This window comes from Xenopus laevis, chromosome 6S (genome assembly GCF_017654675.1).
Source record: "Xenopus laevis strain J_2021 chromosome 6S, Xenopus_laevis_v10.1, whole genome shotgun sequence".
Lineage (NCBI taxonomy): Eukaryota > Metazoa > Chordata > Amphibia > Anura > Pipidae > Xenopus > Xenopus laevis.
In genome coordinates, this window is record NC_054382.1 from 25,872,670 (window position 1) to 25,890,435 (window position 17,766).

Sequence of the window (17,766 nt, forward strand, 5' to 3'; positions counted from 1 at the left end):
TTTTACTATACATAGATACAACTAAATGGCCAAAAATATATGGAAATGCCTTATTATTGAAATGAATATCCTATTTATGCCATACACATCCTTGCTGACATCCTTGCTAAATACTGTAGCTTTTAGTAAAATGGCAACAGTTTCGGTAAGGCCATTTCCTATTTTCAGGATGGATCTTACTATAGCTGGCCATAGAGGCAAAGATCCTGTGTGTGGAGAGTCCCGACATTTTTCGTCCAGCGGAGAACGGTCGTTTGGTCGATCGGACAGGTTTGATATTGTCCCGACCGTCCCGGCGGAGCCCATTGCGCTCTCATCGTAATCTGATCATTCTGCCAGATTACCCCCCGATATAGCCATGTCCGTGGCATATCAGGGAAAGATCGAACAGGTCTTTGGCCACCTTATGTGCCAAGTAAGGGCCATATAGAAGTGGGGTTCAGAAATAGGAGTGGAAGAACTTGACTGGCCTGCACAAAGCCCTGACCTGAACCCATATAATGTATGTTTTATAATTGTCTGGAGTATACGCTAGTAAGCAAGTAATGCATTCACCTGAACCTTAAAAATAGGCCATGATTCAATACTAAAATAAATTAACACGCAAGCCATAACCCTGAAAGTTATGTGATGTTGTCAAACCTGTTGAGAACATTCCCACCCACTATTTTGCCTGTGCTTGGAGGTAAATATACCTGGGTGCAACAAGAGACTGGAAATCACAGCAGCTTTAGCAACAAGTGTATGCCAGCCAGCAGAACAAGGAGTGACCCTACACTGTGCCTAAAGCAAGCAGTATTCTGCCAGTTCAGTAGATCAAGAAGCAAACACTGACCTCTGTGGGAGTACTATTATGTGCTGATTTTGGATACTGCCCAGGAGACCGGAACTGTATTGCTCTAACTGATTATGTGTTTGCAAGACATTCTTTCTAACAACCTTGGGGATTCCTTGTAAAATGTTCTTTGGGGTGTAGCTGCTGGAATATCAGGTACCTGGGTTTTTATGTGTTCTTTTGGGTTTGTTACTTGTTATACAGGGTGCAAGTTACAGCCACTGCTGCAAGTAAATCACACAAGAGGTTTAGTTGTGTTTGACTTCTGGGTTTGACTTCCCTGGCTGTTGATCCTCACATATCCTGTAGCCTGTGTATTTAGGATTATATTAGTGTATTGCTTACTGTGGTTTGACTTTACAGTGTCCAAAGAACATTGTACTTAAGCCATGCTCCATTGGGGGTTACTGTTTGATTTATAAGAAGTGTCTGTCACACTGGTTTTGGTATATAGCCTGGAGGCCTATTATGGCACTGTACTCTGGGCTGTCACCTTTTAACTTGTTTAAATTACCATTCTGTGTATTGACACTGGTGTTAGAGAGCAGCACTTCCCTCACTGTTCTTTTACAATCAATATCTACCCATGTACATGGCATATTTGCACCCTTAAAGGAGAAGGAATATCACGGTGCAGTCTTCTGCTAATAAGAGCACCGGCCCGGGGTGTCAGGTAAGTAAAAGTAATCAACCATCCAGTTAGATTTAAATTGTAGCATTGATGTTGGAAAAATAACAAATTAGATGATGCTCTGGCTAATCATTAACAGACAGCAATCGTACAAAAGTTATGTCCCGGAAATAGTAGTGACAGTCACCCATGGATATTGTCAGGCAGGCAATACATGCAAAGATATCATAAGCCAACAGAAACTTTCGAATCTGTCCGATCGACTATACAACCAATCGCCATGGTATGAAAAGTGTCGGGGTGAGGGGTTCCAAAGAAATATGCATATGTGTGTGTCTGTGGCCAGCTTTATACAGTATACTTTAGACTCACATTAAAGTGAAAGTCAGCTGGGCGTGTGGTGCTGGGAGTGAGCCAGTATTGTGCATAGAATGGCTGTCATTTCTTCTCACATCTTGTCAGTATAGTGTGTAGAATATGGCGGCCATTTCTTCTCACATTTTGTCAGTATTGTGTATAGATATCATTTCTTCTTACATCTTGTCAATATTATTGTGTATAGAATGTGGCTGTCATTTCTTCTCACATCTTGTCAATATTGTGTATAGAATGTGGCTGTCATTTCTTCTCACATCTTGTCAATATTGTGTATAGAATATGGCTGTCGTTTCTTCTCGCATCTTGTCAATATTGTGTATAGAATGTGGCTGTCATTTCTTCTCACATCTTGTCAATATTGTGTATAGAATGTGGCTGTCATTTCTTCTCACATCTTGTCAATATTATTGTGTATGGAATATGGCTGTCATTTCTTCTCACATGATCTTGTCAATATTGTGTATAGAATGTGGCTGTCACTTCTTCTCACATCTTGTCAATATTGTGTATAGAATGTGGCTGTCATTTCTTCTCACATCTTGTCAATATTGTGTATAGATTGTGTATAGAATATGGCTGTCATTTCTTCTCACATCTTGTCAATATTATTGTGTATAGAATATGGCTGTCATTTCTTCTCACATGATCTTGTCAATATTGTGTATAGAATATGGCTGTCATTTCTTCTCACATCTTGTCAATATTGTGTATAGAATATGGCTGTCATTTCTTCTCACATCTTGTCAATATTATTGTGTATAGAATATGGCTGTCATTTCTTCTCACATCTTGTCAATATTGTGTATAGAATATGGCTGTCATTTCTTCTCACATCTTGTCAATATTATTGTGTATAGAATATGGCTGTCATTTCTTCTCACATGATCTTGTCAATATTGTGTATAGAATATGGCTGTCATTTCTTCTCACATGATCTTGTCAATATTGTGTATAGAATATGGCTGTCATTTCTTCTCACATCTTGTCAGTATTGTGCATGGTGTGTGTGTGTGTAGCTGTGCCAGTACGTTAAACCCTATTCAGCCTGTATAATGGGAATAGTCGGTGCCAGGGTACGGTAACTAGTGATAGTTCAGTGACACTGTCATGTAGTGAAATTCTGCTTTTATTTTTATTAGAGTGCCTTGGTCCCTATGTCCCTGGAGGAGCAGCAGATACCAGATATGCGCGGGACTTTGAGTAGAAGCGGGAGCAGCAGTCGTGACGTGGGCGAGGGACAGAATCCAGAGCCGCCGTCCCCGAGCTCAGGAAGGGGCATAAAGAAGCGGCGAGAAAGCGGCTCCGAGGAGGAGCAATCCGCACTGGTGTCATTCGAGGAGTCCTCCTCCTCCTCTCTCACCGCAGACCCCCCGCCACATCCCTCCTCATCCCCTCCCTCCCAGCCGCAATGCTGCCCCTCAGCGCCCGGCAGCTCTGTCGCACGCTGCTGTCATGGAGGAGCCAAGATGGCGGCCCTGGCCTACAACCTGGGCAAGCGGGAAATCAATCAGCATTTCAGCGTGAGGAATGCCAAAGCGCTGGCCTTGGCGGCCGTGCTGCTGCTATCCGTCTGCCATGCCGTGTCCTGGGGATTCTTCCGAGGTAAGTCCGGGGCTGCTGCAGCCACTAACCTGCTGCCAGGGCCTTCTAACCCCTTCAGTGCCAGGCTGCCTTTAAATGCCTTGTACCCATGGCGCGAATACAACCACAGATATCGCTAATTTACCAGCAGAAGCGAAGTTACTCATATCAGCCAATCGGACGTTTGCTTTTTTTTAACAGTCTAAATAGCCCGCCGTGAACCCTCACAGGGAATTGATGATTGGTTGCACTTGTATTTTACTGCATCACCTTTTGTTTGTGCTGCACATCTACAGACATGTGTACCCCCCCCATGTCATGACATTTCCCTGTAATGTGAGGTAATGTTTAACCCTTCAATGTATCTATCATGATCTAACAACAGCTGATGGGACAGGCGCACACTACACTCAGTACAATGACAGCTGCAATACCAACAAAAGAAGTTAAAAAAAAAAAAATACGTTTTGTGCCTCAGAAGTAGGGATGCACCGAATCCAGGATTCTTTCTGCCCGGCTCAACCGAATCCGAATACTAATTTGCATATGCAAATTAGGGTCGGGGAGGGAAATTGCTTGACTTTTTGTCACAAAACAAGGGAAGTAAAAATGTTTTTCTGTAACCTGTAACTCCCAGTAACCTTTGCTGTTAGACTTGGCAGAGTGCCCCTGTAACTCCCAGCATCTCTTGCCATTAGATTTGGCAAAGTGAACCTGTAACTCCCAGCATCCCTTGCTGTTAGACTTGGCAGCGTGCCCCTGTAACTCCCAGCATCCCTTGACATAAGACTTGGCAGAGTGCACCTGTAACTCCCAGCATCCCTTGCTCTTAAATTTGGCAGAGTGCACCTGTAACTCCCAGCATCCCTTGCTCTTAAATTTGGCAGAGTGCACCTGTAACTCCCAGCATCCCTTGCTCTTAAATTTGGCAGAGTGCACCTGTAACTCCCAGCATCCCTTGCTCTTAAATTTGGCAGAGTGCACCTGTAACTCCCAGCATCCCTTGCTCTTAAATTTGGCAGAGTGCACCTGTAACTCCCAGCATCCCTTGCTCTTAAATTTGGCAGAATGCACCTGTAACTCCCAGCATCCCATGCTGTTAGACTTGGCAGCGTGCCCCTGTAACTCCCAGCATCCCTTGACATAAGACTTGGCAGAGTGCACCTGTAACTCCCAGCATCCCTTGCTCTTAAATTTGGCAGAGTGCACCTGTAACTCCCAGCATCCCTTGCTCTTAAATTTGGCAGAATGCACCTGTAACTCCCAGCATCCCTTGCTGTTAGACTTGGCAGAGTGCACCTGTAACTCCCAGCATCCCTTGCTGTTAGACTAGGCAGAGTGCACCTGTAACTCCCAGCATCCCTTGCTCTTAAATTTGGCAGAGTGCACCTGTAACTCCCAGCATCCCTTGCTCTTAAATTTGGCAGAGTGCACCTGTAACTCCCAGCATCTCTTGCCATTAGATTTGGCAAAGTGAACCTGTAACTCCCAGCATCCCTTGCTGTTAGACTTGGCAGAGTGCCCCTGTAACTCCCAGTAACCTTTGCTGTTAGACTTGGCAGAGTGCCCCTGTAATTCCCAGCATCTCTTGCCATTAGATTTGGCAGAGTGCACCTGTAACTCCCAGCATCCCTTGACATAAGACTTGGCAGAGTGCACCTGTAACTCCCAGCATCCCTTGCTCTTAAATGTGGCAGAGTGCACCTGTAACTCCCAGCATCCCTTGACATTAGACTTGGCAGTTGGATTGATGGATGTTGTACTAAAACTAAAACACCTGGAGAGCAATGGCTCACTCAGCCCTGCTGCATATAATCTGTACCAACAATGCAGAATGAATGCATGTTCCAAATTTGTTGGGGCTTATTTATAAACATTGGGCAAATTTGCGCCTGGGAAGTAACCCATAGCAACCAATCAGTGATTACGGTAGATTTTTTCAGCCAGCTGCAAGGAGAACAATGAAAGCAAACATCTGATTGGTTGCCATGGGTAATTGCCCAGGTGCAAATTTGCCCAGTGTTTATAAATGACCCCCAGTGTGTCTGCCAGGGATTCCCACCATTGTTGTTATTTTAGTTCAGTGCAATTAGTACCATGTCTATTACATTCCTCTTTTTTTTTTTTTTAATGTTTTCATACTTTTTTTAATTAATAAATGATCCACTTGCTGTGGGATAGGTTGGTAGCTGGTTCGATGTAAAAAGAATAAAATCTGTATAAAACGGGAATATGATTTTTATTTTTTGCAGCTCTGATAATGGTGATTGTATCATTTAGCTGTAAAGCAGCAGCATATTCCTCAGAGCAGTCACACTGGCATGAGACAAACATTCACATAAATGTGTATAACTTACAGGCAGCTGTTAGAATTGATACAATAGTTGCTAATATTTCACAGATTCTATTGAGAAATGTATTTTGTATCAACTAATTGTAGCAAATTGTAACCATCTGCACCTGAATTACTGAGCTTCCAGACTGAAATACCAGAGACAGGGACTTTAAACTTTGATTTTGAAAAAAACGGTAACAAATAAATAATGGAAAGTATTTATTATTTCTGGGGAACAATCTGAAAACAACTTAACTGGAAAAAGTGTTTTGGAAGGGGAATAACCCCTTTAATGAAGATGAATTTGCCCTTTAAAGGAGAAGGAAACCCCCAGGGCGCTAAACCCCTCCCCCCCTCCCCTGTGCTGCCCCCCCTCCCTCCTCCCCCCTGGCCTACCTGTCCCCCTGGGCAAATGCCCCTAACTTTTTACTCACCCCTCTGCGCAGGTCCTGTCCACGGAGTACGCAGTCGCCATCTTCTCCCACGCGCGTCTTCTTCCTGCTCTGATCGGCGTTTTCTGGCGCATGCGCAGTAGGAACAGGTACCGGTACGGCTCTACTGCGCATGCGCCGAATGTCACGAAGTTTTCCGATTTCACTTCGTGACATTCGGCGCATGCGCAGTAGAGCCGTACCGGTACCTGTTCCTACTGCGCATGCGCCAGAAAACGCCGATCAGAGCAGGAAGAAGACGCGCGTGGGAGAAGATGGCGACTGCGTACTCCGTGGACAGGACCTGCGCAGAGGGGTGAGTAAAAAGTTAGGGGCATTTGCCCAGGGGGACAGGTAGGCCAGGGGGGAGGAGGGAGGGGGGGCAGCACAGGGGAGGGGGGGGAGGGGTTTAGCGCCCTGGGGGTTTCCTTCTCCTTTAAGCTTCAAGCCACGGTTTCCCCAGAGATCGGCTTATCTTAAAGTTACAATTGTTTCTTTGCTTATCTTGAATTTTTACAAATGTATCAAAGTGCACCTGCATATATTGTGGGCTCTCTGCCAAAAGCCAATTAAGTTTTAGAAACGTTGTATCTTTTTCTGGCTGTTCAGTGCAGGAGATTAAAGAGAAAATCAGGATATTTCAGTAACAATCTGGGACTGCTGGTTGTCAACATCGGGACTGTCCCGTGAAAAATGGGACAGTTGAGAGGTATGCAAATACCCAAGTGCTATCTACTGATTCATGTAACAGCATTATAGTATGTAGATGCACACTGGGACTTTGAAGTAAATTGAAAAAAAATCTTAATTTGTCAATGTTTCAGTCTCTTTATGAGACCTTTTTCAAGATATGGGATCCATTATCCGGAAACCCATTATCCAGAAAGCTCAGAATTACAGAAAGACCGTCTCCCATAGACTCAATTTAATCCAAATAATCCAATTTTTTTTAATTATTTCCTTTTTCTCTGTACTTTGTACTTGATCCAAACTAAGGTATAATTAATACTTATTGGAAGTGAAACCAGCCTATTATTATTAACTAAATCACCTGAATTATATACATAGAACATATGGAGTTACATACATCACAATCAATACCGGTACAAAAGATGAGGAAGGCCCTATGCAAAGGAGCATACACTCTAAAGGGAAGGGAGTAATACACAAGGTGTGGGAGTGGCCTATTGGGTTTATTTAATATGTACACGATTTTTTAAGAAGACTTAACGGAGCAGTAACATAAAAAAACATTTTTAAAAAATCTTTCTTTGTAACAAAAAACAAACAAAAAACACCAATACAATTTTAACTTTTAAATCGCAAAGCTTTTATTAAGAAATACCTTACTGATTCTCTGCTCTTCAGATATGGCGACAGGACGACGATCCATCGTCCGGCGCTCAATTTCTCCTCCCTGGCTATCTCCTATAGAAGGCAGGGAGGAGAAATCGAGCGCCTCACAATGGATCGTCGCCCTGTCTGAAGAGGAGTGCATGCAGAGAATCAGTAAATACGGAAATATCCATTATCTGGAAAACCCCAGGTGATGAGAAAAGTCCCCGAAAGAAACTGGAAAATGGGCAAATACATTTTGATTTTTTTTTCACTTTATTTCAAAGTCCCAGTGTGCATCTATATACTATAATATATATATATATATATATATATATATATATATATATATTTTTTTTTTTTTATTATTATTTTTTTTTTTGGCTTGCTCTGTGGGTATAATGAATAATGAGTGATGATGTGATGGAACACCACTAGGGTTTGCATTCATATTTCTTTATTCTTATCAGAAAATATTTGTTTGTCTCATTCCATACACACAGCAATGCCTAGATATCAAAGATGAGAGTTTTGATTCTCCCATAAGGCATCATGGGCGGAGACATGCAAATCACTCCTTTATGTCCCTTTGGTCAACTATGCATCCAGAACCGCTGGTTTATATCACAGATACAGCCTAATGGTTCAGAGCCATATATCCAAATTTACAGACAGCCTGTTTCAGTCTTGTTAGAGCTCATCAGTGCAAGATATTGGAACATGACTTGTGAGAGGTAGGAGTTGGAGAGTAGCAAAATAAGGAACCAAATCTGGTTATGGTGAGAATGGCTGAAAGGAGCCAAAAAGCCCTTAGCTAGCAATTATATGCAAAGTGATGCATAGTTGACCAAAGGGACATAAAGGAGTGATTTGCATTTCTCCGCCCATGATGCCTTATGGGAGAATCAAAACTCTTATTTTGGTATCTAGGCAGTGCTGTGTGTATGGCATGAGACAAGTAAATACCTTCTGATTCCAGAAGGCATCACTTTGAATATAATTGCTAGCTAAGGGCTTTTTTGCTCCTTTCAGCCCTTCTCACCATTACCAGATTTGGTTCCTTATTTTGCTACTCTCCAAGACTTACCTCTCAGTAGCCATGTTCCAATATCTTGCAATAATTAAATCTATCAAGATTGAAACAGGCTGTCTGTAAGTTTGGATATATGGCTCTGAACCATTAGGCTGTATCTGTGATATAAACCAGCGGTTCTGGATGCATAGTTGGCCAAAGGGACATAAAGGAGTGATTTGCATATCTCCGCCCATGATGCCTTATAAGAGAATCAAAACTCTCATCTTTGGTATCTAGGCAGAGCTGTGTGTATGGCATGAGACAAGTAAATACCTTCCAGAAGGTATCACTTTGCATATAATTGCTAGCTAAGGGTTTTTGGCTCCTTTCAGCTCTTCTCACCATAACCAGATTTGGTTCCTTATTTTATTCTTATCCTAATGCTTTCGCTCAGCACCTCTGAAATTACAGGTGGCCATGCATGGGACAGTAAAAACTGCCAGCTCGTGTATGGGCCCACCAAATGATCTTTACACATATAACCAGCATAATAACATAATTTCACACTGCAAAGTTTACCTCCAATGCGCATAATCCTTATTAGTGAAAGGGTTGTTCACCTTTGATGTAACTTTTAGTATGATGTAGAAAGTGGTATATTCTGAGATAATTTGCAATTTGTTTTAATTTTTTATTATTTGTAGTTTTTGAGTTATTAGTACCCAAGAGTAAATGTGATTTATTTGAGTATTTGAGTATGAGCCCAGTGCTCTCTGATTTTTAGAAATCTCAAAAATGCCTGTAGTGGAACCAATCCCTGTGATTATTCTGTGTGCTTAAATTAAATGATTGCCTTGGCACAAAAGCACACACTTCCATCAACAGCTCTCGACATTTTTTTTTACCTTCTGCCCATGTTTACTCAGCGTTCAGCATCAAAGTCAGCAGAATGTCAACTGGAAATATAAGTATTTGCTTAATGCTTTTAAATCACAGAGCTATGCTTTTCTAGGCTTTGCTTTATTTCTCTGCATGTTGAGAATTTTCATTGATGTAGGTTGGTCTGCATAAGGACTCTTTTTATATGTCTGCTTAATTGTATTTATATAGGAGTGGAGCAGCCGTGTGATTGCTTTGATAAGGAAACAGCATTGAAAAATAAAAGTTTAGAGCATGTGCAGCACCAGGTTTTTCTGTGAATTGTTATCCTTCACTGATACAAACTGTTTGTTTGCTACTAGGGATGCACCAAATCCACTTTTTTGGATTCTACCGAATCCTTTGCGAAAGATTCAGACGAATACCGAAACAAATCCTAATTTGCATATGCAGATGAGGGGTGGGAAGGTGAAAAAAGGTTTTACTTCCTTGTTTTGCAATATTAGAGGGGAATTGTGGAAGCACTCAAGGCTAAATCAAAATATATTCAAATATAATGGAAGTGCTACTTACAATGCACTTCCCTGGGCCCCTGTCTCATAAATAATTCAGTATAAATGCAAGTGCATATGTTTACAAAACAGGGGTTTTTAGTTACCAAAGTTATATACCTTGACGTGGTATGGTGGCTTTTCAATTTTATGATCATAACTTTGGTAACTAAAAACCCCTGTTTTGTAAACATATGCACTTGCATTTTTACTGAATTATTTATGAGACAGGGGCCCAGGGAAGTGCATTGTAAGTAGCACTTCCATTATATTTGAATATATTTTGATTTAGCCTTGAGTGCTTCCACAATTCCCCTCTAATACTTCCTTGTTTTGCAACAAAAAGTCACGCGATTTCCCTCCCTGCCCCTAATCTGCATTTGCAAATTAGGATTCTGATTCTGATTGGCCGGGCAGAAGGATTGGCCGAATCCTGCTGAAAAAGTCTGAATCCTGCCAGTTTGCTACTTTGTAGCTATGGAAGCAGCTAGAAATCGGGTAAAGAGCACATATTTGCATTGTAAATAACAGATAAGATATATATATATATATATATATATATATATATATATATATATATATATATATATATATATATATAAAATCAAATAAACGAAAGCACTCAAGCACTCACAGCTCTTTCCATTAATAAAACATGAAAACGTTTTCAACCCACACAGGGTGTATCTAGTATAGAGGGTAGATGAACAAGGTTCAACGTCATTTCTGAATCTCTACAGAACTATAGAAGAAAACCCCTTTCTTATACGGAAAGGGACATTTGTGGCCAAGGTATAGATTATTTGTAGGGGCTGGTTTGTTAAAAACATGTTCTTCACATCTGTAAAGGGACATCATACTGAGTAGGGATAAAGAAAAGCTTTCTTTCTTTTTGTTGCTATATTAAAGTACAGGTATGGGATCCCATAGACTCCATTTTTTCCAAATAATCCAAATTCTGAAAAATGATTTATTTTTCTCTATAATAATTAAACAGTTCCTTGGACTTGATCCCAACTAAGATATACTTAATCCTTATTGGAAGCAAAACCAGCCTATTGGGTTTATTTAATGTTTACATGATTTTCTAGTAGATTTAAAGTATGAAGATCCGAATTATGGAAAGATCCATTATCCCGAAAACCCTAGGTCCCGAGCATTCTGGATAACCGGTCCCATACCTGTAATTAAACTTCCTTAAGATGCTATTTTATATTATATTTCCTTTACATTTCATATAATAGTCAGCATTCCATGACTTTGCATAAAAATACTGCAAACAGAAGCCACATTTATTTCTCAGAAAAATCATGGTATCTCCCACTGTTATAAGAACAAATATGCAGAACGATCGGGCTCCTTGTGCAGAATAACTTATACCCGTCTCATTTATTGAACACGTGAAGGCTAATTTATCAACATTCTCATTTTACTGGTTTTAGAGTTTTTTGAAACCACGACTAAACTCACATACTCTAAAACCACGAATGTCATGGAATTCATTAAAAGACCCAAATATAAAAAATAAATACATATTTATCTATTTACATTTATTTCTATGTTACTAATCTTCCCCAAGCATTTCTTACAAGCATTTGAGTTTACATTTTGTACATTTTCCTTTCTTGTGTAACCAGAATAACCAGCATTAAGATCATCAATGACATTACTGGGTAATTACTTGTTGAGAAACTAGGTTAGCAAGAGTCACTAAAGTGCCATTCCTCCTCTACGCATTTTATTGGCTTTTATTTTTAGATCTCTGAATTATGTAACTTTGCATTTATGATTTTTTTGGTCCAGCCTATTTCCTTGTGTGAGTCATGAAACAAGTCTGTAACAGCTAGGGACATATTTATCAAGGGTCAAATTTCGAATTGAAAAGACTTCAAAATTCAAATTCAAAAAGACCAACCGAAATGGAGTCTAAGTTTTTTTTTTGGTCGAATAGGTCCATTTTCGATCGAATAGGTCCGTATTCGGGCGAATTTGAATCTTACGAATCTAATTAATAGTGCATTTGATTCAAATTTTTTTTTAAATTTTTCAAAGTCCACCAATAGATGGTGAATGGTCGAATTCGAATTTTTTAGAGACAGTACATGATAAATTTCGAAATTCGAATTTTTTATTTTTTGCAAAGTCGAATTTGGACTATTCCCAAGTCGAGGTACACAAAAATAACTTGAAATTCAAATTTTTTTCATTCGAAACTTCATCTCGACCTTTGATAAATCTGCCCCCTAGTGTTTGTTTGTTGATACTACATCAGCATTATGCCACGAAACATTGTATTATATACTGTATTACAAAGGGGTCTGTGAATTACATGGTGCCAGCCATAACCAAAATAGGTATTTTGCTTGAGCAGCCCCAGATGTGTCATTAATCAATTAAAAATTAGCCAATGGGAAGGGACATTGCATTTTGGACAGTGTTTGAATGGCGGAGAAGCAGTTTTGGGAGATTCCCGACAAAACTCCCAAAAATGCTTCTCCACCGTCAATAATTGCAATTGCCAGTGGTAAACTCTTCACATCCCAAAGTCGCCTGAAGTTTCCTCGCAAAGCTACTTGGAAAGAACAATTCAACTGGCAGGGAAGCCTTTTCGGGAGATTTTTCACCCGCAGTCATGCATTTTGAATGCATTTTTAACTCTTACTCTTACCTCCAACTTGTACTGAAGCCCTATATCATCTTTAAAGGACAACTAAAGAAATAGCTAGAACTGCTGTACATTATGTTTTGGGTTTCTCTACCAGCCCAAGGCAACCACAGCCCTTTAGCAGTAAAGATCTGTGTCTCCAAAGATGCCCCAGTAGCTCCCCATCTTCTTTTCTGCTGATTCACTGCACATGCTCTGTGCTGCTGTCACTTACTGAGCTTAGGGACCCACTCACAATATACAGTACACATAGAATAGAAATGCCACAATATAAGGCTGATTAGTAATTAATACAGATAATTACTCCATGGCAGCACAGAAACCAGTGCAACAAACATCAGAATAAATCAGCCCTGTAGCATCAGCTTATATTACAGGGCAACATCATTTTCTGCTGGATAGTTTGTGACGACCCCTAAGTTTAGCTACTCAACAGTGTCACAGACACTTTCCAAGATGGTGACCCTCTGTGACAAGTTTGAAGTCCTGGATCATTGCTGCTATTGACAAGCTGAAACTTTAGGCTGGTGCAATAAGTTCAGCATTTAAAACATGGAATTTTTAGCCCTATTCATTTAGGGTTTAGTTTTCCTTTAATTATGTTTTTACTTTTGATGTTTTTCTGTTAGTTTGATGTCTTGTTCCCTTATTTTCAGGAGAAGGCACATGTGAATACCTTATATCCAGCGGCCGGTTCCTAGGGGAGAATGTATGGCAACCATACAGCTGCATGATGCACAAGTACAAGAGCAGGTATGTAGTACAGGTATGGGATCAGTTATCCAGAATGCTCAGAACCTGGGGTTTTCCGGATAAGGGATCTTTCCTTAATTTGAATTCATGCCTTAAGTCTACTAGAAAATCATTTAAATATTAAAGGACCAGTAACATCAAAAAAAAATGTTCAAAAATTCGTTAGAGCACAACAAAAAATGAACACAGAGACAAATGAAACTTTTAAATAGCAAAGACTTTATTAAGAAATAACTTACAGAAAATCCACTTCCTGTCCTCTTCAGAAACGGCGAAAAGGCGACCATCCACACTGCAGCAATCGATTTCTTCTCCCTGGATATTCATCCTCCTCTCGTTGTGTCCAACAGCAGCTGGTTTGTTCCTGTGCTGGCGGCGATGAACTGACAGCAGCGAGTCCTCTCGCTTCCCTTCCACTGGCCTGGCCGTCTACAGTCTCCCAACGGCACACTTGTTCCTGCACTTTCACTGTGCATCGGCTTCCCTTCCTCTCTGGGAAGGGGACAGATTGTGCGTCTGGGATCTCTGCTCGTGCTCTGCCTTCACTTCCCCGGCGCTGGAATTGGAATCCGGGGCAGCATTTCCCACAGCGCGGCCGCTGCCTCCTGAGCTTTCCTTCCCAAAAGCCGATCGTGGCGCTCGCTGGTGTGAGTGAGGGAGGAGGAAGAGAAGGGCAGCTAGTAACCAGACTCGATCCAGGTCGGAATGGAAGTACGCGGCTTGGCGCGCTGATTGTACATGAAGTTGCTTCCCTAGGGTCTGGGCAGGATCGGCTCTACTGCTGCTGAAAATATACACATGCATGCTGCACTGCCGGCTAGTCCAGACATTTTATATTCACAGTAACGCGTGATGTCTATAGCAGCCCATTGATAAGGCAGCAGCTTGGGGAGGAGGGGAGACGGAGAGGGAGGTGAGGAGAGCGGAGCAGGGAAGCCGATGCACAGTGAAAGTGCAGGAACAAGTGTGCCGTTGGGAGACTGTAGACGGCCAGGCCAGTGGAAGGGAAGCGAGAGGACTCGCTGCTGTCAGTTCATCGCCGCCAGCACAGGAACAAACCAGCTGCTGTTGGACACAACGAGAGGAGGATGAATATCCAGGGAGAAGAAATCGATTGCTGCAGTGTGGATGGTCGCCTTTTCGCCGTTTCTGAAGAGGACAGGAAGTGGATTTTCTGTAAGTTATTTCTTAATAAAGTCTTTGCTATTTAAAAGTTTCATTTGTCTCTGTGTTCATTTTTTGTTGTGCTCTAACGAATTTTTGAACATTTTTTTTTGATGTTACTGGTCCTTTAAATAAACGCAATAGGCTTGTTCTGCTTCCAATAAGGATTAATTAGTTGTGATCATGTACAAGGTTCTGTTTTATTATTACAGAGAAAAAGGAAATAATTTTTAAAAATTTGGCTTATTTTTATAAAATGGAGTCTTTGGGAGATGGCCTTTCTGTAATTTGGGTTTCCAGATAACTGGGTCCATACCTGTATAAAGGAACTTGCTTCTGTAAACCAGAAAATGTTCTACAGGTCTCAAAAATGTGCAAATAAGTAGTGTATTTTCATAAATTAGGCGGTCATCTAAGACTGTGACTTTGTTAAGAAACCCCACGATAGAGTGACAAAATACTTATTTCTCTGTATGTACAGTATATTAACCCCGGTATCATCCTTTATACGTCATATAACAAAAAATTTAACCTTCTTTGTTCTTCTTTGTAGTGAAGCCAAGAGCTGTTTTGCAGAGCAACATGTAACATTTGTTGGTGATTCCCGGATTCGCCAGTTATTCTATGCATTTGTGAAGATTCTAACGCCTCAGTACAAAGAGGAAGGAAACAAGGTAAAGGTGTCTGCTTTAGGGCAAAGGCAATTTGAGCTCCATGTTATAAAGTATCCCCAAAAACAGCAGCAAGGTAAATCCCCTGCAATGCTCTTGAAACATTTGACCCCATAGTGTATGGAGAAATTTATCAAGGAAAGTATAATTCCTAAATCTGAAAATGATATACAGTGAAACCTTAGTTTTAAGTACCCCGCTTTTAAGTTTTCCCGCATTTTACATTTTTTGTTTGTGGTCCCACCAGTTTATAATGCATTTCAGTGGGTGTTTTTCCATGATGTTAAGTAATGTTTTCCTGGATTTTTCATAAAAATGTTCTCCTGATGTACCCAAAAACTGCTTTTATTTCCTCTATGAATGTTATTTGTGAAATAAAGAGGTTTAAAATACTAACCAGATGTATTATTTGTAAATGGTCAATACCAATTAGTCTGCCCTTTATACAGTCCTGCACCAATCACTTATTGCTTTAGGTTGTGTATGTGACTGACAGAAAGGCCTTCCCATGCCCCCATAGTGTAACATTAACGTTGCAATACTTAACCCTTGTTATTAACACAGTAAATATTGTATCTCGTAGTAGGGATGCACCGAATCCAGGATTCGGTTCGGGATTCGGCCAAGATTCGGCCTTTTTCAGCAGGATTCAGATTCGGCCGAATCCTTGTGCATGGCCGAACCGAATCCGAATCCTAATTTGCATATGCAAATTGTGGGGTGGGCGGGATTTCATGCGACTTTGTGTTACAAAACAAGAAAGCAAACCAATTTTTTTCCACTTTTTCCTTTCCCGCCCCTAATTTGCATATGCAAAGTAGGGTTCGGATTCGGTTCGGTATTCGGCCGAATCTTCCAAGATGGATTCGGCCGAATCCAAAATAGTGGATTCGGTGCATCCCTATCTCGTAGTAAAACCGACTCCTTTGCTTATATCCTTGAAGAAAAAGTAGCTTTAACAAATTTCACTGATTTTGCATTTTCCCGGATTTTACATAATTTTTTCCTGGTCCCTTGAAAAAAGTAAAATGGGGGGTTCTATTGTATATGACAAAACTATGAGCCATCCACCAATAATACATTATCCCCAGATTTAATTTGGGTGGGTGATTTCTCATTTGTGTTGTTTTTACATTTCCGTCCAGTCCTTCTATACATAGTAAGCTAAATAAATCACCGGCATATAGAATAACTTTTTTATCTGCATAACTGTATGCAGTTCATTTCTTAGATGGTGTAACGTGAACCTGACCTGTAGCATAGCTTTAAATTTCACATAGCTCTTTGGGGAATGTGGGTGTTTTAAAATTACATTGCTAACAGTTTTCCCCACTCCAGTAACACATATCAACCAATCAGCAATAAGCTTTGGTTGAGTACAGTTTGAATAATAAAAGCATATATGTGATTGGTTGACTTCTCAATAACAATACAACATTAGATGTGAAGAATGCAGTACTATTGAGCATGAATTAATACATTTTCAATGTTGACATCTTCTCCATTACAGCATGAAAACATTTATTTTGAAGATAAAGCTGCTATGCTGAAAATTGTGAGTTTTTTTTTTAAACTAGGGTATTTGTAAGGGACTTATGATACAATAATATCTGGATCAACCAACGTGCATGTTGGGATGGCCCTGTCTGATACCTTCTCAATAGATTTATTCCATATTTACAATAAATAAAACCACTTATTGAACACTTTCATAAAAATCAGGTAGAATTGTTTATTATGGGGGCTGAGAATTCTATGCCTGGTTTGTAAATTGATTTAACTTCTCTGCCGTTTGACTAGAATTAGCGAATGACTGGCAAAGTAGATATGGATTGTTGAACATCCTCTGTGTGTTGGAACAATCATCAGAAGAGTAGGTTTACCAACAGCTCCAATATGAACACATTCCAAACTCAAATGGTAGCTTATTCTGGGCTGATGTCAGGCTTGTACATATTGTCAAAATTATCTGTCTCTACTAAAAGTAACAGCAATAACAGAATTCACTGATGCTTTCTTTTTATTTCAGGATTTTTTATGGCATCCAGAAGTCAACAACTCCATGAAGCAAGCCTTCCAGTCTCTGAGTGAGGTGGGTACATCTTTTTTATCAAGTCAGACAGCAACACATAGTTAGCAAATACCCAATGGCCCTTCTAGTCTGCAAATAGCACACATTATTCTTGACTCTTTGGAGTATATGAGAAGAGTGAAGTTAGAGATCGCCACAGTTCTCTGGAATTCCGCCTCTCTCCATTAATTTCTATGGGGTTTTGAAAGGTGTATATATCAGAGGATGAACTTTCACTTTCACCCATTGATAAATACACTTTTAAAAATTCCATAGAAATTAATGGAGAGAGGCGGAATTTCACACTAGAGGACTCTAACTTCACTCTTGATAAATATACCCCTTTGAGAGGCACTTTCGTTTTAAAGGAAAACTAGAACTAGAGTATACTGAGCATGTGTAAAATAGATGGCCTAACATGAACCAAGATGGCAAGCTTTTGTGAACAAATTTGAAGGCCTGGATCATAAC

At 40.4% G+C, this 17,766-nt stretch overlaps 1 protein-coding gene across 4 annotated transcripts in view; it reads left to right on the top strand.

Moving 5' to 3' along the window:
- The first annotated feature begins 706 nt into the window (after positions 1–706).
- Positions 707–17,766, top strand: part of casd1.S (CAS1 domain containing 1 S homeolog) — a 35,763-nt gene continuing 18,703 nt past the window's right edge. The window contains exons 1-6 of one of the 4 annotated variants that reach the window (XM_018269187.2): positions 707–991; positions 2,984–3,446; positions 13,293–13,389; positions 15,107–15,227; positions 16,735–16,779; positions 17,254–17,316. In XM_018269187.2, coding sequence (XP_018124676.1) covers positions 2,999–3,446; positions 13,293–13,389; positions 15,107–15,227; positions 16,735–16,779; positions 17,254–17,316 — 774 coding nt within the window. In that variant the 5' untranslated portion in view covers positions 707–991; positions 2,984–2,998. Of the gene's footprint in view, positions 992–1,179; positions 1,509–1,637; positions 1,750–2,983; positions 3,447–13,292; positions 13,390–15,106; positions 15,228–16,734; positions 16,780–17,253; positions 17,317–17,766 lie in introns of those variants that run through there. The other 3 variants (XM_018269188.2, XM_041567482.1, XM_041567483.1) reach the window with 3 other exon arrangements.